At 44.3% G+C, this 26155-nt stretch overlaps 1 protein-coding gene across 1 annotated transcript in view; it reads left to right on the top strand.

Moving 5' to 3' along the window:
• BMERB1 (bMERB domain containing 1) overlaps nt 1-26155 on the top strand; it is a 774318-nt gene that overhangs the window by 653531 nt on the left and 94632 nt on the right. Inside the window, exon 4 of the mRNA XM_073591158.1 lies at nt 2222-2336. Within this exon, the coding sequence (XP_073447259.1) occupies nt 2222-2336 (115 nt within the window). The remainder of the gene's footprint in view (nt 1-2221; nt 2337-26155) is intronic.

Below are 26155 nucleotides of genomic sequence, written 5' to 3'. Positions count from 1 at the left end.
ATTATCGTTTTATCTCTTGCGTTGATCCCCCTTTTAATGCATGCCAATATTCTGTTTGCTTTATTAGCAGCAGCTTGGCATTGCATGCCATTGCTGAGCCTATCATCTACTAGGACCCCCAGGTCCTTTTCCATCCTAGATTCCCCCAGAGGTTCTCCCCCAGTGTATAGATTGCATTCATATTTTTGCCACCCAAATGCATTATTTTACATTTTTCTACATTGAACCTCATTTGCCATGTGGTCGCCCACCCCATTAATTTGTTCAGGTCTTTTTGCAAGGTTTCCACATCCTGCGGAGAAGTTATTGCCCTGCTTAGCTTAGTATCGTCTGCAAATACAGATTATTTAATTTATTAATTGTATCTATTTTTTTGCATATATTATATGTGAGATGTATATTATATGTGAGATATATATATATATATATATATATCTTAGTGTGTAAAAAAATGTTTGCTCCTTCAGCTATGGCCATGGGTACCTACAGTGTATGATCATTATGAGTTTTTACCATATGTATGTGTGTATATACATTGGTATACATGTACCCTTTGCCCCTATGCTCACTCGATCTTAATATAGTATATTCAGGGGTGTGTGTGCACTTTGATAAGGGCATTTATTGAGAGTCGCCTATTTTAGCGATTTGATCCCAGAGGGGCTCAGGGACCTTTTTGGCTGATACCCTAAGGGCAGTATGTGCTCATTGCGAGGAACCACCCCCTATCTCTTTAGAGATTTTTGACAACTCACTGCGGGTACAGATGTTTGCAACACCATGCGCATTGCTTTATGGGTACTTAGTTAATTGATTATATAGGTATGCGTGTATGTTAACTTATGTGAATGTATGCATGGATGTATTTCTTAGTTGTGAATTGGGCGTTGCCCTCCTGCTGAGAACCACCTACATTTTTGGGTGGGACCTCTGAACCTCTCTGGGAGCTGCTCTATGAATGCATACTTTATATATAAGAAGCTGAAGGAGATAACACTGCTGGGCTCTGAGGAAGAAGGTATCCCTTCGAAACTCATCAAATGGCAGTGGCCCTCAAAATCTTCTCTATTACCATCTGGAGACTGTTGTCATCAGACCGATTGCCATCATCTGAAGGCTATTTATATTGTGGTTTTCTTTCACATGTTTGTGAGTAGTTTTTAATTTACTCCTTTAATAAAATATATCTAAGGATAATGCACAAGGTTGGTGCACCCTCTTTTTTCCCCATTTCTCTTAAGATACTATAGAACTCTTTTTTCAAATTGGAACCCAGGGAGAAACTCAGCTAAGCACTTGCATTTTGGGCTGAGATTTTAAATCTGAACATCAGGCAGATATAAAATCACAAATCGTGTATAAATAATTTCTTTTTTTTCAAGGCATCTAGATTTTCAAGTATCATAATATATATTGACTTTGATTTCCTGCAATCCCCTGCACAAAAGCACAGAGGTAGGGTGGTTGAAGATGAATATTATAAATTCTGCTGTAATTCACATGTGCTAAATAGGGAACATGTTGACAGGAGAAGATTAAACAGAAGAATGACCACAGTGTGATTCTGCTCCTTCGTTTCCCTACCACCAGTCTGCTGGAGGTATGTTCATGATTATGCTGTCCTGGTGCTGTAGTAAAGGTTGAGATTATCACTTTACTGTTTGACAGGGGTGTCTTTTTTTGTGATTTTTTTTTTTTAACAAGAAATACAAAAACAAAGTCTAACAATAACCTTGAAAGAGAATTTTCAAAATAAATTTACAAAACTAATTTGGAAATTGTTTTATTCTCTCATCACGCCATCTTCTTCCTCCTCTTCTACTCCACATACATGCATTATTACACCTTATTAGAACTTCTCCAAGATGTCCAGACAATGCCCCATCCATATACTATTCTGTATTGGCGAGCTGCATGTTCATGTAGCCAACCACAAAGACCGGATATCTCTTGTATTCCATACCCCACTTCAGTTTCAATATTACTGGCTTACCAGTAAGGCCATTAAGGAATGGCTCTGGGTTTAGTGGAAAACTCATACTGCCGCTGCTGATCTATAGACCAGTGAAAGGGTGAGTGACAGGGGTGTCTTAATCACAACACTAGCTGAACACAATTACAAATGCTTTAGCAGGTACAAAGCTACCTTGCCTAGAGATCAGTTTTAAAATGTGTAAGCATTGTGCTATTCATTTAATTTTACCATGATTTCCTTTTGCAGAAAAAGATAAAACAAGCCAGCAGAAAAAAAGAGAAGATGAACTAATTCAGAAGATCCAGAAGTTGGTACAGAAAAGAGATTTCCTCGTAGATGATGCAGAAGTGGAGAGGTTAAGGTGAGGGTTCTAGTTCATGGCAATCTGGAGTCAAGATGATTATACTATGTTGTTATCCAGTTTCACCAGTAGGGATGAGCAAGTGGTTACGTTTGATTCAAACATAGGGTGTTCGTTTGTTCTAAAAGGAACCGAACATGTGGGGTGTTCACGGTAAATTAGAGCGCCACGGAATGCCTCATAATGCACTGCGAGATAGCAGTGCATTGCTGTATGATTGGCCAAAGCATGCACCTGACCTGTATGATTTGGGCAATCACAGCGCACTCTGCTGAGCGACCCATAATTGGCCAAAGGCACGGTGCCTTTGGCCAATCATGGCTCAGGGGGACTAAGTCCATGCCCCACACTATATAAGGCTACTTACATAGCGGCCATATGTAGTGTTGTTGGCGTGGACGGAGAGATAGCTTGAGTTAGATTAAGCAGGCAAGTTATTCAGTTGGTGGCAGTGTATTTGATGTATATATATATATATATATATATATATATATATATATATATATTCTGCATTTAGCATAGACTTTATATTCAGTGTTTACTCTATATTCAGTCAGTGTGGGCACTGTATTTATATATATATATATATATATATATATATATATATATACACACACACACACACACACACACACACACAGTCCAGTGTATACTCTGCATCCAGTGTAGCCTATATCTACAGTGCATTCAGTGGTGTACTGTTTCTAATACACTTCAGGCGGTGTGGAATGTGCTGTACCTCAGTGGCAGGTTCGAAAACGCCATTTCTTTTCACAGAAGGCCATTCTGGCTCTTTACCGGCATGTGGAAGGCAATGTTTTGGCCTTGTTGGGCAGGGCAGTCAGCAGTAAGGTTCATATTACTTGCTGACTCATGGTCCAGCAGGCATGGGCAGGGACGTTACCTTTCCTTCATGACGCACTGGGTAACTCTGCTGGTAGCTGGGAAGGATGCAGGACAGGGTTCAGTATTGTTGGAGCCTGTTCCACCACCATGCCTCCAAAATGCTAGTGGTGATCCTGTCACAGCTCTCTCCCCCACCCCCTCCTCTTCTTCTTCCTCTATGGCCTCTTTTGCAGATTTGTCCTCTGAACCAGCAGTGCTCCATAAGAGTTCAAGGGGCTACACAAGCAGTCAGGCTAAAAGATGCCATGCGGTGCTTGAGATGGTCTGCTTAGGGGACAGGAGCCACACTGGGGCAGAGATTCTGTCAGCTCTGCAGGGGCAGGCTCAGAGGTGGTTGATGCCACACCAGCTTCAGCCAGGAATGGTTGTATGTGACAATGGCACCAACCTTCTCTCCACCCTCTGACAAGGACACTTGACCCATGTTCCATGTTTGGCACACGTCCTGAATTTGGTGGTGCAGCGGTTCTTGAGCAGGTACCCAGGCTTACAAGATCTCCTGAGGCAGGCCATAAAAGTCTGTAGTTACTTCCGCCAGTCATACAATGCCAGTGCTCAGCTGGCTGACATTCAAAGGGAATGCAACCTGCCCACCAACCGCCTCATTTGTGACATGCCCACCAGGTGGAACTCAATGTTGGCAATGCTGCAGTGGCTGCGCACACAGCAGAGGGCCATCAGTGAGTACCTGTGCGAGTATGGCACCAGGACAGGGTCAGGGGAGCTTGGCTTCTTTTTGCCACGCCAGTGGCTACTGATCAAGGATGAATGCACTGCCCTGTCACTATTTGAGGAGGCCACAAGGATGGCGAGCAGCGACAATGCATGCATCAGTGACACTGTCCCTCTAGACTTCCTGCTGGAGCACATGCTTCATGGAATCATGGACAGCACACTTGAGGCAGAACAACGGGAGGAAAAGGAGGACTTCCTTTCCTCTCAAGGCCCCCTTTATCCAGATAGCATTCCTGCGGGCCCGCTAAACGCACAGGAAGAAGTGGAGGAGGAGGGGGATTGTGTCAGCATGGATGTAGAGGATAACACTTAGCAGCAGACTTCAAGGGATGGTTTTCAGTCCCCAGAAACCCAGGGAGTTGTACATGGCTGGGAGGAGGTAGTTACGGATAATGTGATGCTTAGTGAACCAGAATCGAATGCCTCTGCAAACTTATGCTGCGTGGCCTCCCTGATTCTGCAAAGCCTGGGAAAGGACCCTAGGATTTGTGGTATCATTATTGGCTGGCAACCCTTCTTGATCCACATTACAAGGGTAAAGTTGCAGAACTCATCCTGCCTTCGCAGAGGGAGCAGAGGATGAAACATCTTCAGGAGGCCTTGAAGAAATGTTTGTGTAACGCATTTCCAGACCCTGGGAGGTTACCATTTCCTGGTGCTGGACAACATGTTGCTGAGGCTTTGTTCAGTCAGATGAAGAACGGTGGAGAAAGTGGCCGGCTGACCGATGCCTTTAAACAATTTTTCAGTCCTCAGCGCCAGGGTCTGATCGGTTCAATCAACCATTGCCAATGTCTGCATTATATGGTGCAGGAATTTCTAGGGCAAGAGCAGACTTGGAGACCTTTCCAACAGAGCATCCACTGGGTTACTGGGTCTTGAGGATGGACCACTGGCCAGAACTTGCTCAATATGCAATGAGCTACTGGCCTGTCCTGCATCCAGTGTGCTTTCTGAAAGCACATTCAGTGCTGCTGGAGGGTTTGTATTGGATCAAAGAGTGCGCCTGTCCTCAGACTCCGTTAATAGGCTCACATTCATAAAAATGAATCAGTAGCTATCAAGCACCTGATGCTGATGTAACTGATTGAATTTGCATCTGGAATCCCTTGAAGACTGCATAGGCTGACTATCCTATTCCCCCTCAATCTTGATGATGCTAGCTTCCAACAATGTTTTTGGTTTAGGGCACCACCACCCAAGGCCCAATTTTTCTGTCCCTTTTTAACAGTGGCATGTAATTAAAATGTTTGATATAATATCTCAACGCAGGGCCCGTTCCTGTGCCCAACATTAGTAACTGTGAGGGCTTACAGTGTTCTGCCACCACCAAAACCAAAGGCCCAAATATTCTAACCCTGTTTAACAGGGGCATGTAATTACAATTTTTTATATATTATTTCACAGGGCCCATTCCTGCACCCAACAAGTGTAACTGTGAGGAGTTACAATGTTCTGTCGCCACCAACACCTAAGGCCCAATTTTTCTGCAGAGTATATAGGGCAGGCCATATAGTATATATACTGCTGTTCAGAGTATATAGTGCCTGGGGGACCACCACGCCATTTTTTTTTTAATTTTGGTGCGGGGTTCCCCTTAATATCCATACTAGACCTGAAGAGCCTGGTATGGATTTTGGGAGGGACATCCACGCGATTATTTTTGGTGTGGGGTTCATACCAGACCCAAAGGGACTGGGGGGGGGACCCATGCCATTTTATTCAATGTTTTTTTATCTATATTGCCAGGATGCGACAATACATTACAGCTGCAAGTAGTTTTAAATGACATTTTTTCCTTTAGAAATGTCATTTTGCTGTGGTACTGTTATAAACATGGGAGAGATGCGCTACTTTACAGGCATACTAAGGACAACCCAGGCAAGATATTTAAAGGAAAATTTCATTTTTATTGTTTCACTTTAAGCATTATTAAAATCAATGCTCCTAAAAAAAGTCAGTTTTTAAAATTTTTTTGGCATTAATACATGTCCCCCTGGGGCAGGACCCGGGTCCCCAAACACTTTTTATGGCAAAGTGACATACACAGTTACACAATAGTAGCAATAACCATAATGATAACAAAAATGTCTCAAAATGTAGCCGCTGGAGTGGGAGGTAAAAAAATAGACATAATAAAGAACCGTAAACAGTTTAAATGGCAGTAATATCTCGATGAAGACCATAATAAAATTCCATAGTTCAACCCAGACCAAATTGGATAAAATCATCATTGCGAGGTAATGCCTGCAGGACCTATGGCATCACTAGGCCTGTAGAGGTAGATATTGTATAGTAGCTTAAAATGGGTATAGATAGGTAAGGACACGGCATCAAATAGCTCTATGCGTTTCGTGGCTGATACGCCACTCATCAGGAGCATGCACGTGGTAATCTAAAATAAAAGAATATAAATTAGATGATCAGTAGTAGTTGTAGACCTAGGCAGGGGTAGAATGACACCCCCAATGGCACCAAGGTGCATACTTACTACTTGGAGTTCAATGGTTGATGATGCGGCAGTGAGACGCCAAAAGCATTCAGGGTTTCCTCCAACCGGGGGCCGTGGTGGGTTTCCCAACGGGGACAACACAGACAAGCAACCAACGGAATAGAAAAGGGACCACAGGAATCACTGCTAATGAGCGTGAAGTTTAAACAAAACTGAAAGAGTTCCGTGCGTGGCTGGACGCGGAGGTATGAGAGAGTGGGACGAAAAACCCCGTGCTGGTGCGGAGGGTGATGGTGGGTGGCTAGAGGTGAAAGTGTAGGAGGGTGGGACAAAAAAACCCATGCTGGTGAGGAGGGTGATGGTGGGTTGAAGGCTGGCAGTCAGAAGCTGCCAGGTGATGGGAGTGATGAAAACCAGAGTGTGGCAGGTGGTGAGAGTGAACACCAGGATAGCCAGTGAGACTTCAATCAAAGTCCCACTTTCCTTGCTCTCTTCCTTTAGATACATGGGCGAACGTTGAAGTGGTTAAGACTGGCAAATGGTCTCAGTGTAGTCTGAATATATTTTGTACTATAGTAAAGCAGTACACAGCACTGTTTCTCTAATCTGCAAAATGCATTTACTCACCAATTCTAACTTAGCATACCAGATTATTCACTTTAGTACACCTACGGTAGGATACAGTACATCTTTAGCTGAGGGACCTATGGTCCCAACCTTTGCATTCCTGCAATTATATAGATAGAATGCCACAGGTGGTAAAGTATTACACCATGTATAGGCTACAGGAGCAGATTTTTCTCTTTGGCTCCATAAAGGCTCAGATCCCTAATTTTATTCGACCACTGGTTATGGAACTGTGAATGTGTGAGAATGTGAACACTCCCCAACTGTTATTGTATAACATATTGCTTTGAAGTTTGCTATTGTATAATGTAAAATTAAAACATATAATGTATAGGTGATAGCAATAGAAAATTACAGTAACTATGTAAAAGCAACATACCATTTTCCTGACAGCCACATGGTAGCAAATAGCGATCCTGAAACAGGAGAGAATGCCAAATCATTTAATAATTACAGTAACAAAGAGTAAGAAAAGGGTTCTTATTTAGAGGATCATGACTATTAACCCTGTATGCATTTTGTTTGAATTTGATGATCCATGATGCTATAAAACATGCAATGATGCATCTCTTACTTCCCGGGACCAGAGGGTAACAAAAATAACCTGTTAAATGAATGGAAAGAGCTTGTAGTTGATATATAGGACTCTAGAGCGTGAAGAGCGATTAAGACCCTGAAGTGACTAGAAGTTGCTGTGATTCTTGAAGGCTGATAGTATCTATTATTAGGTTATATGGAACCTGGATGCGACTTTTGACATGAGTTGGAGCAAGGGACTTAGTATGCCATAATCAGGAGAAAAGATGATTTGTGGAGCTTTCCTACACTAGCACGCACATAAAGCTCCTGTAGCCAGGAGCTGACTAATGTTGCCTGCATTGTCAGGAGACACTGTGCAGCATTGCTGCTCTGAAGCTGTTCTCTCCTAGTGCTCAGCCTGGAATCTGTTGTCATATCCTGAAGATAGAATGACTGAGTTCTAAGAGTAAAGTAAAGCATCTTGGGACATGTAATCCAGGGAGGCAAGATTTGCATTCAGCTGGACTGTTTTTAATTACAAATACTAGTGATAAAAAGCCTGTGTGTGGGCGGGATCTTCCTCTTGGGACTGGAACTGCGAGCAAGTGACTCTGCATCAGTGTGTGCTGTGGCTGAGTCGTGGCCTGTGCTACAGGGAGAGAGAGTCATTGGGTGCGTCCACTGCCAGCTACTTCTGACTGTTCAGCGGCAGCCTGGAGGCCACTTTTCACACATCCATGCCAGATCCAGCCAAGCTGAAATAGTGTGTCGCCAGACCGCATTATCACTTAAGCAGGGCTCTACAATGGCCTGTCGTGGAGACACATGCCACTTTCCATTACCAAGAGTCATTGGGACTGGTGAGTGGGCACTTGCCCATTCTGATACCACAAGAGACACTGCATGCAGACACTTTTGCCTAAGCCTGTAGGACTTAGTGCTACACTTACTCTTTGTGAAGCAGCAACAGAATTCCTCTTTCCACAGGACAATACAAGTACACGCTGCTACACACTGTTAATACTTTGCCTCCTCCTAATTACCAGGATCTCTCATGTATTTCACTAAAGAGCTAGCTGAAGAAAAAAGGGTTTCTTTTTTCTGAGAGACTACATCATATCTCCCCCACTAAGGGATTAAAGCAGTTAGCGCCATAAGGATAAGTATCTTTCCCCAGGACTCTATGCAAATTGAGTGGGTTTAAAGTGGTTGTAAAGTTAGAAGGTTTTTTATCTTAATGCATTCGGATAAAAAAACCTACTGTGTGCAGCAGCCGTCCCAGCACACCCTAGAACTTACCTGAGCCCCTTCCCTCTCCAGTGAGGTCCACGAGTGCCTCAGCCGTCTGGGACTCTCCACCTGATTGGCCATTGGCTCCTGCTGCTGTCAAAGTCAGTTAGCTAATCAGGGGAGAGAGGGGGCGGGGCCCGAACCAGGGCTCTGTGTCTTAATGGACACAGGGAGCTGTGACTCGGCCCGGGTGCCCCATAGCAAGCTGCTTGCTGTGGGGGCACTCGACAGGAGGGAGGGGCCAGGAGAGCCGAAGGGGGACCTAAGAGGAGGACCTGGGCTGCTCTGTGCAAAACCACTGCACAGAGCAGGTAAGTTTAACATGTACTCAGGGGTTTCATTATTCAGATTAAATTAGGTACAGTGTTATATCCTTCTGTCTTTCTGGGCCTGTGGTGCTGAGGTACAAAAGGTCATTCCTCTGCCCTTCTTCTGCCTGTTCACATTCAACTAAACAGAGTATTGTGTGAGTAATTTTTATATTCTGCAATCAGTTACAGTTTCTGTTCTACAGTTTCATATCATTGGCATCACTTGCCTTGGTGAAACTTTTTTCTAAGGCTTAGCTTATGATACTGGAATCTAATGTTTCTAACTTTCCAGTAAATAAGATTCAACTATTTCACTTAAATTGTGTATGTGTCTCTAATTATCCTGATCATTACCAAAAAGTCTGAACCCAGGGTGTCGGAGGACCTGCAAGGTCAGAGCAACCAGTGGGTACAGATTCAGTAAGCAGCCCTCACGGGGTAGCGCTAAACTTCTATACCTGCTGGCACCAGGAAGGCTGCTTTTAGTGTTAAGTCCCACAGGGATCAGCTTTCCACATGAACCATGGAACAATCTCCTAGAACAGGGTAAAGGTCCCATTGTGGAAAGATATTTCATCTTGGAGGATGAATCTTTATTACTACTTAGAGTAACGGCGCTTTTAGCAGTTCGTTAACCCAGCGCTCACTGGCTAATGTGAATATCACCAGTATTTGCACCCTTATTGTTGAGGACCAAGTCCAAAACTGCCCTTAAGAAGTGCAAAATGTGAAGTTATTTCGGCTATAATGGTGCAAAGGCTTCTTGTTAACTCAGAGGTCCACAGAGTAAGGTGAGCGGCCTGTACTAATGGTGGTGGAAGCACAGAAAAGGACGCACATATACTATGATTTTACTCGAGCACCCTGACCACTACTAAGGACTCTTTATCTTGTCTGCTGGTGCCTTTCTCTACATTTACTTGGCTTTTAAACCATATATTTATTGGGACTGTCCATACATCACAGAACTGTCAGATATTATTTATATGAAGCTTTTAGAATTACTGTTTTATTATTTTTTAGTGCTATTTTTTATTCTATCTAATGGATATAGGCTGAAAGTGCACACTCTCAGGTTTAATTTGAGGGTATATACATCCAAATCGGAGGAAGGGTTTAGAAATGACAGCTCTTAAGAATAGCCGTTCCCCTTTTTCAAGGGACCAAAAGTAATTGGACAATTGAATCAAAAGCCGTTACATGGCCAGGTGTGGGATATTCCTTCATTATTTCTTCATCAATTAAGCAGGTAATTTGGGTTAGCAGCAAGGATGGGAAGTGCCATCATAATGGGGGATTTTAATTATCCAGACATAGACTGGGCGGAAGGAACTGCGCATTTGTCTAATGCCCCGTACACACGGTCGGACTTTGTTCGGACATTCCGACAACAAAATCCTAGGATTTTTTCCGACGGATGTTGGATCAAACTTGTTTTGCGTACACACGGTCGCACAAAGTTGTCGGAATTTCCGATCGCCAACAGCGCGGTGACGTCAACCACATACAACGAGACTAGAGAAGGCCAGTTCAGAACCAAGCGCGGCACCCTTTGGGCTCCTTTTGCTAATTTCGTGTTAGTAAAAGTTTGGTGAGAGACGATTCACGCTTTTTCAGACTCGTGGCTTTCAGATCATTTTCTGCGGTTCAGTTTGTGCTTGTGGGTTTGTATCTGCTTTTCAGTGCGTGCAAGCAAGTTCCACGTGACTTTAATTAGTCCTTGTGTTCTTGTTCGTTCGTTACTGTTTTTCAGGTCGCTCTTCACAGGCCTTGCTGTTCTTCAGTGCATTCTGTTACTTTGTTCTGAGCAGCCGACTGTTTTCTAGCCATGTTGCTATACGTACTCCTCGTAGAGTTCGTGCTGTGCGGGGGCTTGGTGTTGGGGTCCTGACCTTGACACAAGTCCAGTCCATGAACAGGGTGGGGAGGAGTTCATGGACCAAGAATTGGTTGCTTCAGCATGACCAGTTCTCTCATATGCCTTTGCTCCGTGAGATCCGTGAGAATAATCCTGATGATTTCAGGAACTTTCTCAGGATGACGGACCCCGTATTTCACCGTCTGCTGGCTTCGCTCACCCCCTATATCAGCAGGCAGGATACCTGCATGAGGCAAGCCATCACTCCGGAGCAGAGGCTCGTCGCTACCCTGCGGTACTTGGCGACAGGGAGAAGCCTGCAGGACCTCAAGTTCTCCACAGACATCTCCCCCCAGGCTCTGGGAATCATTATCCCAGAGACCTGTTCTGCCATCATCCAGGTCCTGCAGAAGGAGTATATGAAGGTAAGATTTTTATCCTTTAATATCACATTTTATTGTATTTAATGTTTGCTAAGATATTGTATTTCTTTCCTCATTCCCTAATTACCATGATTGTAATATGCTGTGAATGTCCCCTTTGTCCTCATGCATGCTGGATTATTATGTCATTATTTTTTTAGTCCTTCCTACATATCTGCCTTCACTTACCTCCCCAACATGCTCTCCTGCCCCTATATTCACCTAATGTAGTCACTTAACAATGTATTTTATCAGCTCCATAGTAGTGCTTTACCCCACACACCCCCTAAAATGTTTAGAAATGTGATTTGTGCTTTAAATTCAGGAAGAGTGCCAGAGGCTTTTTTTTGTAGTGTCCCCAAAACATTTTTCTAAACCCTCCCTCCCCCCAACTGCTAAGTCAGCTGATCCCAATTCTCTATCTATCCTCAATCATCTATCTGCTGACTTTGCCAAACCCATACACACTATACCCATCTCTTTACTGGTCAGATTTATGGATGAATTCCCCAAAGCATGTAGTGCAAGGGCCTGCCTGTATACTTTCCAATGGTACTGTTTACAGTTTTTGTATTCTATTATTATCTTGATAGGTAATATCAGAATGTCCAAATGTCCTCAAATGTGTACAGTGTGTATTTATATCTTTGTATTATGACACTTCTTACCTGTCCAGTGGGCTGCCAATAGTGTAACTAAGGAGGGGCTGTTCCAAGTAATACCTTGTATTTAGGCATTCATCTCTCAATGAAGTGAAGAGGGTTACCTGTCCAAGATTCCACCCCCCCTATAATGTTAGAAATGGCCCATGGGGGGGGGGATATGATAGGTGTACCTTATACTTTGGTGTTAATTTCCCCTTAATAAATGCTATCTGGAGGTTGGCCAAGAATGTTTGTGCCTAATCTGCTTGCCATGTTTATGTGCAAAAATAGTTATTTATTTTTGTTTTCCTCAACAGTTTCCTTCCACGCCACAGGAATGGCAGACTGTGGCCTCCCACTTTGCCCAGCGGTGGGACTTTCCTAACTGCGGAGGGGCAATTGATGGGAAACACGTCCACATCGTCCCACCACCCAACTCGGGGTCGTACTATTTCAACTATAAGGGGTTCAATAGTATTGTGATGTTGGCGGTGGTGTCGGCTAATTACGACTTCTTGTATGTGGACGTGGGGAAGAATGGCCGGATGTCCGATGGTGGAGTCATCATCCAGACAGAGTTCTACAGGCGTCTCCATAATGGCAGCTTGGACTTGCCACCTCCAGAGGACAATGTGGAAGGACTCCCATTCGTCTTCGTTGCGGATGAAGCATTTGCACTGGGGGACCATCTTATGCGGCCATTCCCGATGAGGACCCTCACCCTGGAACAGAGGGTTTTTAATTACCGGCTGGCCAGAGCCAGAAGAGTGGTGGAGAACACATTTGGAATCATGGCCAGCCGGTTCCGCCTATTTCTGACACCCATCCATATGGCGGAGTATAAACTTAATCATCTAATCCTGGCGTGCTGTGTTCTCCATAACTTTTTACGCAAACATTCTGCCAACTATGCTGGCTCAGTTGGGCCTGAGGCCGGAATTCTACATGATACAACCCTGACGGCGCTTGAAAGTGGCCGTCCTGGCTTGCCCTCCCTGAGTGCCCGTGATGTCCGGTTAAGATACCTTGAGTTCTTTGCTGGTAGGGGGGGCCATCAATATGCCAGACAATTTGTGAAGCATTTATCAAATAAATAAAAAAAGCTAATCTTTGGTGACATTTACTGCTTGTGTTTGTTTTAGCTGACCCTGAGACAGCAATGTGGGGAGTCCTGAAAATGGCGTGATTGTGTAACCTTATACAAAGCACTGTTGGGTGTTATTTACTAAAGGCGTATACACTTTTTATACTACAAGTGCACTTGAAACTGCACTGAAACTGCACTTGTAGTGCAAAGAGGATTTGCCCTTAGGAAATAACCACCATTTTCTCAGAAAACAGCAATTACATCACCACAAAAGTGTTGTAGCGTTGAGACAATAATCCACACATTCTTGATTAACAAACTTTTTAATACCTGCACAATCACATGTGCATTTAGAAAAGGTTTTTAAAACAAACCAACATGTTTGTTGTCTAACAATTTTTGGGGTGGCATTATCAAAAATAGAAATGTCCATTTACGATAAAACAGGCCTGTGTAAAACCAACAAGAAAGACAAAAATCTTGAACTTACAAAGTTCACATATGGTAAAACTTGAAGGCAATATCAGACATGAGTATTTAGGAACTGTGTTTGATATTGCGTTCAGATGGGGTGAAGTCACCCCTTGAAAAGCCAAATTTGGAAGATGCACACCAATTTACGAATGTCAACATGTGCTAGCTGCCATCACGGGAGATCAAGGGACGTGTTTTGTGGGAGCAACCCCTTCCTCACCGCTACTTTATTATTGAGGAAGGGGTTGCACCCCCAAAACGCGTCCATTGATCTCCCGTGATGGCAGATAGCACATGTTGGCACACTGTGTGCATCCTCCAAATTTGGCTTTTCGAAACATCGCTCAAAAATTTTTAAGATTGTAGCACACAAAAAAAAGAAAGTGATTTTGTGGGGTTTTAAATTCGCCCCAAAACATCAATGATGTTATTATTTTTTTTGAATAACATCATTGATTTTTTTCTTGAGGTTTTCCAATTCTAAATTACACCCCATGATTTCCCCGATCAGGATCTGGGCACTTTCTGATGTGAAAGGATCTCGATCCATAACATCACGATCACCTAAAAAGAGAGAAACCAAACAAAAACAGGTATCAAAAATCTGTCAGCATCCATCTCTTACCTGAGCCTGTGGTCGCAGACACTCACCTGTTGTGGTGCCAATTTCCACCACATCTTCTTCCTCCTCCTGCTCAGCTTGTGTTTGGGGGTATTTCCCCTTCTTCCAGAGGTGGGGGGTCTGTGGTCTCCTCGGTTGAGGGGTGTCCTCCGAGTCTTTTCTCCCCTATGTAAAACAAAAATGTTATAATTAGCACACAGATATTTGATGGCAGAACTATAAATAGGAAACATTGCTTGGAAGTGGGGTACAATTGTCAATTTTAGCAGAGTTCCAAGATGTAGCTTTTTTAGTGTCCTTTGTCAACCTGCAATACTTTACCTGTTTTGTACAAGCTTCACAGATGGAGACACCCCTATAGTATACACTGGAGCACCTGTGTGCCCCCCCTAATAAAAATGGTGTTCTTGTGTCCCACACTAGTGCTCCAATGTCCAGATGTGAAAACAGCTGCTCAGTGTCCTCTCCTTACACAGAATCTAGTTTGCATTTCATTCTAGTAACCAAGCCATCTACACAACCAAATATTTTTCATCCAAGTAGGCCCTAAAAAATGTAGGAAAATGCATATGGCCTAAACAATGGTGTTTTAGAGGCCGAAATAAAAATGTTTGATACGAATGAATAATGGGCCCATGAACATTAAAATTGCCATTTTAAACTGTACAACAATTAAGAAAAGCATATGGAGCAGCACGAACGTAATAAAGACTCAAAGAATAGGAACACAGCACAACTACTTACTTTTTTGCAGCACTCTCCGGATCGTTCTGTACTGCTCGGGCTCTCTTAATTTCAGGTTCGACCACCGCTTCCTGAGCTGATCTTTCGATCGTCGTACCCCGAAATTCCGGTGCAGACTTTTGACCACTTTCGCAATGATCTTGGCCTTTCTGATATTGGGGTTGGGGTAAGGTCCATACTTTCCATCATAGTCGGCCTTCTTCAGGATGTCCGCCATCTCCAACATCTCCCCAAAGGACATATTTGTGGCCTTAAATCTTCTCCTTCTGGATCGGGATGTGTCCGAATCCGGGCTTTCCTCCATCTCCTCCTCGTTGCTATAATTAGCATGCACCTGCTGTGTCTCAGCCATGTGCTCTTCCCCCACTGCACAGTAGAAAAGGGGCGGGGAATAGACTAGAAAGAACGTCAGGGGCGGGCGGAGTTACACGCATGCGCAGTGTGTATAAAGTGTACCACACGTGCGTATTACGTACGATCTGTGAGCGGAGGAAGGAGCATTGGAGGCGCCGATCGTAAGAACGAAGGTAAGAGACATACTTGTGCCTATACTGCTTCTACATTGAGGCCTATATTGTAACAAGATTAGGAGAGTTTGGCCTGACATTAGGGTTTGTCTTGTGTTGTGTCTTGCAGTGAAAATGGATATCTTTCAAGATAATGACTTCATGGCAATATTCATTGACATGTTCAGGGAGCTGCCTTGTCTGTGGGAGATCAACCACCCACATTACAAGAACCAAACAAAGAGGAAGGCAGCGCTGGATCAATTGTTGGAAATTGTGAAGCAGGTGATCCCCACGGCAGACATCACATATTTGAAGATCCTAATTGGTGACCTGAGGAGCACATATGTAAGGGAGCGCCAGAAAGTCCAGGATTCACAGAGATTCGGAGCAGCAGATGACATCTATGTCCCCAGGATGTGGTACTATGACAGGCTGCATTTTCTGGCAGGCCAGACTGAACCCAGGTCATCACTCTCCAGTCTTCCTTCCACGTTTCCTTCCCCCCTGGCTGAGGCTTCTGACGCCCAACCTGGGCCTTCCAGGCAGCAACATGTGGAGGAGCCCAGATTGAGCCAGGTATAGCATTCCTTTAAATATTGCTGGTTGTCCAATCAATGATGTTAACTAGATGTTAGTTTGGAGTACTAATTTATGATTGTGATTGATGATGCAAAAACTAAAACCATGTCCCTTTTTCATACACAGGGAAGTCTCAGCCAGGAGGTGGCCGGGCCGAGCAGGCTGCCTGATCTGCAGGTCCCTCCCCTACACCTGGAAAGAGAAAGTGGCAGGAGGAGGAGTGCCCTAGAGGAGGCTGCCATAGGCCTCTTTTGGAGGGCTACAGAGGCCCTGGGAGCACCACACACCGTGGAGGATGACTTCGCTGCCATCATTGCCTGTAAAATGCAGAGGATGGAGGAGGGACAACAACTCATGTGTGAGTCCTTAATATTGGAGGCTCTTAATAAGGAGATGAGGGCCCAAATTACATCTGATACACACCTTTGTGAACTCACACATGGTCCTCCTCCTCCTCCTGCAGGTCCTCCTCCTCCTTCTCCTCCAGGTCCTCCTAGTCCTCCTTCTCCTCCAGGTCCTACTCCTCCTGCTCCCACATCTCCAACAGCAGAGCCACAGCCGGGAATGAAGCGTGGAAGGAAGACCAGAAAGTGAGGACCCTGGATCCAGTCTGGTCAGCCAAAAGATGCAGCCTCTTGTGGTACCACAGCCTGGGGACACAGATGTCATCTGCTGCTATCCCGATCTCTGCAACTTCTGGACCAGACTGCCCTCCCTTACATATGGACTCCTCAGGCCACCAATTTTGATGTTCAAGAATTGATGTCTGCCCTGGGGGTCAAAGGCTTCGCTAATTTCTCCTGTTTATCCAGCGTTGCCTCCCTCTTTGTTTGGTTCTAAGCCCTTAATAAAGGATTTTTTGTTTGAATTATACTTGCCTATGTGTGTTTTACTTCAAAAAGGACAGTTTGTTTGTGAGGATTCAGGTACATTTCAAAAATACAATGTGAAATTAACAAGGGACACCAACAACAAACAATCTCCTTAAGATTAAATAATAAAAGATATCAATGGTGTTGTGGTAACTTGACACACAAAACACACACAAAAATATTCTAGAGTAAAACTAAAAATAACATTAAACAAAGATCAGCCTTTGAAAAAATACAAACATAAAATCTAAAAGAAAAATGGCTTTAAATAAAAAGAAAAAAAAAAAAAGTCAGATGTGACAAATAACAATATATTCAGGGAATCCCAAGAAAAAAAATAAAAATAAGTTTGTGAGAAGTGTGTGTGAATATGAGCAGCAAAACTACCTAATTCTTGTCACATTATAAAGAAGAAGAGAGTGCGCTGTATTAAACCATTTTTAACATTGCAGCATGACGAAAGTGCTGTATCCATTGCGAACGCTAATTTTACCAGACCGAGCTGTTCCGTGTCGGAATTTCTTCTGAGCATGCGTGGCACTTTGTGCGTCGGAACAGGCCACACACGGTCGGAATTGACGCGATCGGATTTTGTTGTCGGAAAATTTTATAGCCTGCTCTCAAACTTTGTGTGTCGGAAAATCCTATGGAAAATGTCCGATGGAGCCCACACACGGTCGGAATTTCTGATAATACGCTCCGATCGGACATTTTCCATCGGAAAATCCGACCGTGTGTACGGGGCATAAGGCTCGCCAGTTCCTAAATGTCTTGCAGGACAATTTCATGGGTCAGATGGTAGGCACACCAACTAGAAACAAAGCATTACTAGACCTACTGATTACCAACAATACAGACCTGATCACAGATGTGGAAATACGAAACAATTTAGGAAGTGATCACAGGTCATTTAGTTTCAGTATAAATCACACAAATATGAAACATAAGGAGAATACAAAGACACTGAATTTCAAAAGAGCCAACTTCCTTAAACTACGAACCCTACTAGAAGATATTAATTGGGATAAAATCTTAGGAACAAAGAACACAGAGGAGAGATGGGTTTGCTTTAAGTGTATATTAAATAAGGGCATTAGCTAGTGCATCCCATTGGGAAATAACTAATAAAAAGTCTTAGGTGGTTTAACTCCAATGTAAAAATGCATATAAAAGCAAAGGAGAAGGCCTTCAAAAAATACAAGGCTGAGGGATCAACACCAGCTTTCAAACTTTACAAAGAATGCAACAAGAAATGTAAGGGTGCAATTAGGGTGGCTAAGGTAGAACATGAAAGACACATAGCAGGGGGGCGTGGCCTGACGCAGCATGGAGTAGGACGCTGGTAACCAGAGCTCCGTCCATTACTCCTGATAAATATTAATCCTTGACTCGTTGGACGTCCTCGCTGGCTGGATCACCTACCTGGGACTCTGGGGACACCCTGGGCTTCATTCTGGATAGATTGGCTGCACGGAGGCCCGAACGGAGCGGCGATCTCCCGCGCGGCGGCCGCAACTAAGCAAGCCCGTGGCTTCAGCCTACAACTGGAGGCCGCGGCCATCTTGGTCCTCCAGTACTCCAGCTCTGCCCTGCGGAATCCACAGAATTTAAGGTACCTGGCTGCTGGACAAATCTCCCGGGGAGCGGGGCAATACTACCCCTCATTGCTACAGCCCATCTTGCCAGCAGGGACCCCGGGAAGGCTAATAACTGCATCCGGCCTGGATTGCGGCCTAGGCCTACACGAGGCGACCGGCGGCCATCTTAGCACACCAGCTTCTCATACTTATATAGGGCACATGAGATGTGACCCTGATGTGCCCCCTTTAGCAGCCTTCACTGGCACCCCAAGTACCCTACGTTTGGTAGCCTCAGATTAACAACTCCTAAAGAGGCGGTGAAGAATCACGCACATCTGCCCGGTAAAACCAACCCCAATCCTTGGGCACTTTAGGGACTACAAGAACCTCCACAACACGTGTCCTTAATTAACCAGCAAGTCAATCTACCATACTAAGTTGGAGGTTATCTGGATACTGCCTGGGTCCTTAACAATATGTCACCAACTAAAGCACAAAAAGCAGCGGCAGCAAAACTGGATCAGTACCGCCGACTAGAAAAGGAAGACATGGAGGAGGAAGGAACAACTGAGAAGGCTGCGGCAGGAGAGCGAACGGCGAGCGATACCGACAAACTCCTTGAAGCAATTACCCTTTGCAGAACTTCTCTCACAGCACAAATTGAGGAAGTTAAGATGGATATCTCCCTTATCAGACAGGACTTTCAAAAACTTAGGGAAAGAGTGAAGGAAACTGAGACCAGACTGGGCGAGGTGGAAGATGCTATCCCACCCCTACAAACTTCTTCAGACCGTGTGCAAAGGCAGATACAGCAACTCCTTATAAAGCAAGATGACATGGAGAACAGGCTGAGAAGATGTAATATACGCCTGATAGGCCTGCCGGAGGGATCTGAGGGTAAGGACACTACCACTTTTCTAGAACAACTACTGATTACTACTTATGGGAGAGAAGTCTTTTCCCCTATGTTTGCGGTAGAGCGGGCGCATCGCATGCCAGCAAGACCCCCTCCACAGGGGGCTCCACCTCGCACGTTATAGCTAAACTCCTTAACTATAAGGATCGGGACACTGCTTTAAGGATGGCAAGGGAAAAAGGCAATATTCCAGTTGGAAATGTTAAAGTAGCCATTTTCCCAGATTTCTCGGCAGAAGTCCAGCGTCGTCGTCAGAGCTTTACGGAGGCCAAACGCAAGCTAAGAAATTTACAATACAAGTACTCCATGCTCTTTCCAGCCCGTCTTAGGGTGGAACATGGGGGTCGTGCGATCTTCTTCGAGGATCCAGAGGAGGTGATCTCTTGGTTGGAACGAAGAGCCAATCCTCAACAAGCTGATTGATTAAGTCCCATTGATAACGTAGATATAACCAGGAACTGTTCCTAACCAGCGCAAGTTCTATGCATAAATCCTGTTTACCCATAGTACAAGAGTCAAAATACCCTCCGGGGCTCCGGAGAGAGAAAAACAGTCCTACAATAAACATGCATCGTGCAGCGAGACTTTTCCCCACACAGTTCTGGGAAGCAGCAACATGCTCATTGGAACATTATCCGATACTTAGAGTTTCTGGTTAAACGGACACAAGAGGATCGAGGGACCATACTTCACCTTTTGCAAGTGATATGGCTGACATTACTTACTCTATTTAATGTCCGGAGTTTGAACCAACTGTTCTACATTCCATTGTTCACTAAGATGTTAGAATACTTCCCAGATAACAACCAGTTAAGGGATGATGCCCGCACAAGTTTGGGTCAGTGTAGGGCAGGGAGGGGGGTGGGGGTTCAAATGTTTTTGGTTCGTTTAAATTTGAATGTGCATACGCATTATAGGGAAAAGGTAACGTTATATGTGCCCAATCTATTGATGAGTACATTTGTGTCGCGTGACAAGTGCTTGAGACAGCTATGTCTGAAAATTAAAAATCTCTGTGCCTTGTGTGGAAGGAGCAAACTGTTACATATAAATGGTTTATTAATGTTTAAAAAGTCTTACATATGGCATTTTTAAAATTTCTTACATGGAATGTGAGGGGCCTGCGCGAGAAATTTAAGTGCGCGGCAGTCTTCACATTCCTGAAGAAGCAACATGCGGACATAGTGGTACTTGTGGAAACTCATATTGAGGGAAGCGTTCAGATGGCGCTTCGCAGGCCTTGGGTTGGATGGGCGTATCACTCTACCCACACATCTCATTCCAGGGGAGTTTCTGTGTTAATAGCTAAGTCCGTACATTTTGAATTGGGTGAGCTAATTACTGACCCGCAGGGCCGCTATGTATTTATTCACGCCAAAATATATGGAGAACCTCTGCTCATAATGGCCTTTTACATACCACCTCCATTTAATGTGTCCATAGTTAAGGAGGGTATATCATTCATGACCCATCATCCAAATGTAGCAGCGATTTGGCTAGGAGACTTCAATGTCACTTTAAATCCAAACCTAGACAGGCTACAGCTAACATCAACGGCTCCTAGTGCCCCCACTGAAACTAAATTCTCTAAACTTGTCTCCACCTTCCATTTAATAGATACGTGGCGCTATAAGTTCCCACAGACCAGGTCATATTCATGTTTCTCGCCCCCTCATGGTTCCATGTCCCGTATAGATTTTATACTTATCTCCCGTAGGCTGACTCCAAGGTTGTTGGAGGTAATGTTCTGCCCTAGAATACTGTCGGACCATAGTCCTTATTGGATTACACTAAGTATTCCAGTGGCAAAGCCACCACGGACATGGCGTCTAAACCCATTCTGGCTCTCTCTTTTACCAGAGGATGGTGAGCTTATAGATAAATGGAAAAGATACTTTCTGGAAAATGATAAGTCAGCATCACCATCCGCAGTTTGGGACTCTTTTAAGTTATTTGCTAGACATACATTGATAACCGCTATTAATAAAATTAAGATGGACTCTTCTGGTGCCCTCGGTAAGGCGCTGGAGGACTTGTCCTCTGCGGAAAGCATGTACGCCAACACCCCGACATTAGTAAACGCAGACCAGCTCAAATTACAGACTAGAGTGGTTAACAAGTTACAGTACCAGAAAGCCAAACAAAAAATATTCTTCTCCAAACAGAAAATGTTTGAACATGGGGAAAAGGCAGGAAAGTTACTGGCATACTTGGCACATAGCGAAGATAGACCTCCGGTGGTTATCATGCTACATGGTCCCGGGGGACAAAAAATTACAGACCCACCTACAGTAACCTCAATGTTCAGAGACTTCTTCGCTGACTTATACACAACGACAGCCCCCACTGAGACCCACCTCATGTCTCTTTTTCTTGAAAAGGTAACTTTTCCACAGAAAAACAGATAGAACTATTGGAAGCACCGCTCACAGCAGACGAAATATCAATTGCCATGGCTAGCTTTGCTAGGTCCAAGTCCCCCGGCTCGGATGGACTTCCAATAGATTTCTATTCCCAATTCAGTGAACTTCTAACCCCTAAACTATTAAAGTTGTATAATCATCTATTTGAGACTGGAGCTTTACCCCCATCTATGACAGAGGCCACAAAAGTTCTCATTCCCAAACCCGGCAAAGATTTGGGATTCCCAGAGTCTTATTGCTCAATATCACTCTTATAGGGTGTACACACGGTCGGACTTTGTTCGGACATTCCGACAACAAAATCCTAGGATTTTTTCCGACGGATGTTGGCTCAAACATGTTTTGCCTACACACGGTCGCACAAAGTTGTCGGAACTTCCGATCGCCAACCACGCGGTCACGTACACCACGTATGACGAGACTAGAAAAGGCCGGTTCAGAACCAAGCGCGGCACCCTTTGGGCTCCTTTTGCTAATCTCGTGTTAGTAAAAGTTTGGTGAGAGACGATTCGTGCTTTTTCAGACTCGTGGCTTTCAGATCATTTTCTGCCGTTCAGTTTGTGCTTGTGGGTTTGTATCTGCTCTTCAGTGCATGCAGTCAGTTCGTATCGGAGTTTTCTGTGTGATCTTGCCTGCTCGTTGCTGTTTTTCAGGTCGCTCTTCACAGGCCTTGCTGTTCTTCAGTGCGTTCTGTTACTTCGTTCTGAGCAGCCGACCGTTTTCTAGCCATGTTTCGTATGCGTACTCCTCGTAGAGTTCGTGCTGTGCGGGGGCTTGGTGTTGGGGTCCTGACCTTGACACAAGTCCAGTCCATGAACAGGGTGGGGAGGAGTTCATCGACCAAGAATTGGTTGCTTCAGCGTGACCAGTTCTCTCATATGCCTTTGCTCCGTGAGATCCGTGAGAATAATCCTGATGATTTCAGGAACTTTCTCAGGATGACGGACCCCGTGTTTCACCGTTTGTTGGCTTCGCTGACCCCCTATATCAGCAGGCAGGATACCTGCATGAGGCAAGCCATCACTCTGGAGCAGAGGCTGGTCGCTACCTTGCGGTATTTGGCCACAGGGAGAAGCCTGCAGGACCTCAAGTTCTCGACAGGCATCTCCCCCCAGGCTCTGGGGATCATTATCCCAGAGACCTGTTCTGCCATCATACAGGTCCTGCAGAAGGAGTATATGAAGGTAAGATTTTTATCCTTTAATATCACATTTTATTGTCTTTAATGTTTGATAATATATTGTATTTCTTTCCTCATTCCCTAATTACCATGATTGTAATATGCTGTGAATGTCCCCTTTGTTCTCATGCATGCTGGATTTTTATGTAATTATTATTTTAGGTCCTTCATACATATTTGCCCTTCACTAACCTCCCCAGCATGGTGTCTCCTGCCCTATATTCACCTCATGTAGTCACTTAATGTATTTTATCTGTTCCATAGTAGTGCTTTACCCCAAACACCCCCTAAAATGTTTGGAAATGAGTCAGCTGATCCCAATTCTCTATCTATCCTCAATCATCTATCTGCTGACTTTGCCAAACCCATACACACTATACCCACCTCTTTACTGGTCAGATTTATGGATGAATTCCCCAAAGCATGTAGTGCAAGGGCCTGCCTGTATACTTTCCAATGGTACTGTTTAAAGTTTTTGTATCCTATTATTATCTTGATAGGTAATAGCAGAATGTCCAAATGTCCTCAAATGTGTACAATGTGTATTTATATCTTTGTATTATGACACTTCTTACCTGTCCAGTGGGCTGCCAATAGTGTAACTAAGGAGGGGCTGTTCCAAGTAATACCCATTATTTAGGCATTCATCTCTCAATGAAGTGAAGAGGGTTACCTGTCCAAGATTTACACACACCCCCTATAAAGTTAGAAATGGCCCATGAGAGGGGGGGAGGGGGAATATGATAGGTGTACCTTATACTTTGGCCTTGTTAAATTCCCCTTACTAAATGCTATCTGGAGGTTGCCCCATAATGTTTGTGTCTAATCTGCTTGCCATGTTTCAGAGGAAAAATAGTAATGTTTATTGTTTTTTCCTCAACAGTTTCCTTCCACGCCACAGGAATGGCAGACTGTGGCCTCCCACTTTGCCCAGCGGTGGGACTTTCCTAACTGCGGAGGGGCAATTGATGGGAAACACGTCCACATCGTCCCACCACCCAACTGGGGGTCGTACTATTTCAACTATAAGGGGTTCAATAGTATAGTGATGTTGGCGGTGGTGTCGGCTAATTACGACTTCCTGTATGTGGACGTGGGGAAGAATGGCCGGATGTCCGATGGTGGAGTCATCGCCCAGACGGAGTTCTACAGGCGTCTCCAGAATGGCAGCTTGGACTTGCCAGCTCCAGAGGACAATGTGGAAGGACTCCCATTTGTGTTCGTTGCTGATGAAGCATTTGCGCTGGGGGACTACCTGATGCGGCCATTCCCGATGAGGACCCTCACCCCGGAACAGAGGGTTTTTAATTACCGGCTGGCCAGAGCCCGAAGAGTGGTGGAGAACACATTTGGAATCCTGGCCAGCCGGTTCCGCCTATTTCTGACACCTATCCATATGGGGGAGTATAAACTGAACCATATAATACTTGCGTGCTGTGTTCTCCATAACTTTTTACGGAAACAATCGGTCAACTATGCTGGCTCAGTTGGGCCTGAGGCCGGAATCCTACATCAAACCACACTGACGGCGCTTGAAAGTGGCCGTCCTGGCTTGCCCTCCCTGAGTGCCCATGATGTCCGGTTACGCTACCTGGAGTTCTTTGTGGGTAGGGGGGCTATCAATATGCCAGACAATATGTGAAGCCTTTTTCAAATAAAAAAAAAAATCTTTCTGGACATTTACTGCTTGTGTTTGTTTGAGCTGACCCTGACAGAAATGTGTTGAGTGCAGAAAATGGCGTGATTGTGTAACCTTATACAAAGCACTGTTGGCTGTTATTTACTAAATGCAAAAACACATTTCACTACAAGTGCACTTGCAACTGCACTGAAACTGCACTTGTAGTACAAAGTGGATTTGCCCTTAGGAAATAACACCCATTTTCTCATAAAACAAGAATTACATCACCCCAAAAGTGTTGTAGCGTTGAGACAATAATCCACACATTCTTGATTAACAATCTTTTTAATACCTGCACAATCACATATGCATTTACCAAAGGTTTTGCTGACAAACCAACATGTTTGTTGTATACCAATTTTGGTGGTGGCATTATCCAAAATTAAAATGTCCATTTTATAGAAAACAGGCCTGTGTAAAAACAACAAGAAAGACACAAATCTGGATCTTACAAAGTTCACATTTGGTAGAACTTGAAGGCAATATCAGACATGAGCATTTAGGAACTGGATTTGATATAGCGTTCACATGGGGGGAAATCACCCCTGGAAAAGCCAAATTTGGAAGATGCACACAAATTTCCCAATGTCAACATGTGCTAGCTGCCATCACGGGGGATCAAGGGATGTGTTTTGGGGGAGCAAGCCCTTCCTCTCAGCTACTTTATTATTGAGGAAGGGGTTGCACCCCCAAAGCACGTCCATTGATCTCCCGTGATGGCAGATAGCACATGTTGACACACTGTGTGCATCCTCCAAATTTGGCTTTGGGAAAAATCACAAAAACATTTAGCACATTGTAGCACACAAAAGAAGAAAGTGATTTTGAGGGGTTTTAAACTCGCCCCAAAACATCAATGATGTTTTAATATTTTGGAATAACATCATTGATGTTTTGCTTGATGTTTTCCAATTGTAAATTACACCCCATGATCTCCCCGATCAGGATCTGGGCACTTTCGGATGTGAAAGGATCTTCATCCACAACCTCACGATCACCTAAAAAGAGAGGAACCCCAAAATAAATTTGGTTTAAAAAAAATGCCACCTTCCATCTCTTATCTGAGCCTGTGGTTGCAGACACTCACCTGTTGTGGTGACTAGTTCCACCACGTCTTCATCCTCCTGCTCAGCTTGTGTTGGGGGGATTTCACCTTCTTCCAGGGGGGGGGGCTCTGGTCTCCTCAGATGAGGGGTGTCCTCCGAGTCTTTTCTCCCCTATGTCAAACAAAATGGTATAATTAGCACACAGATATTTAATGTCAGAACTATAAAGATGAAACATTGCTTGGAAGTGGGGTACAATTATCTATTTTAGCAGAGTTCCAACATGTAGCTTTTTTAATGCCCTTTGTCAACCTGCAATACTTTACCTGTTTGGTACAAGCT

The sequence above is a fragment of the Aquarana catesbeiana genome, linkage group LG06, assembly GCF_042186555.1.
Source record: "Aquarana catesbeiana isolate 2022-GZ linkage group LG06, ASM4218655v1, whole genome shotgun sequence".
Taxonomy (NCBI): domain Eukaryota; kingdom Metazoa; phylum Chordata; class Amphibia; order Anura; family Ranidae; genus Aquarana; species Aquarana catesbeiana.
The sequence above is the reverse complement of the archived record's forward strand: the minus strand, read 5'-3'. Positions and strand labels throughout refer to the sequence as shown.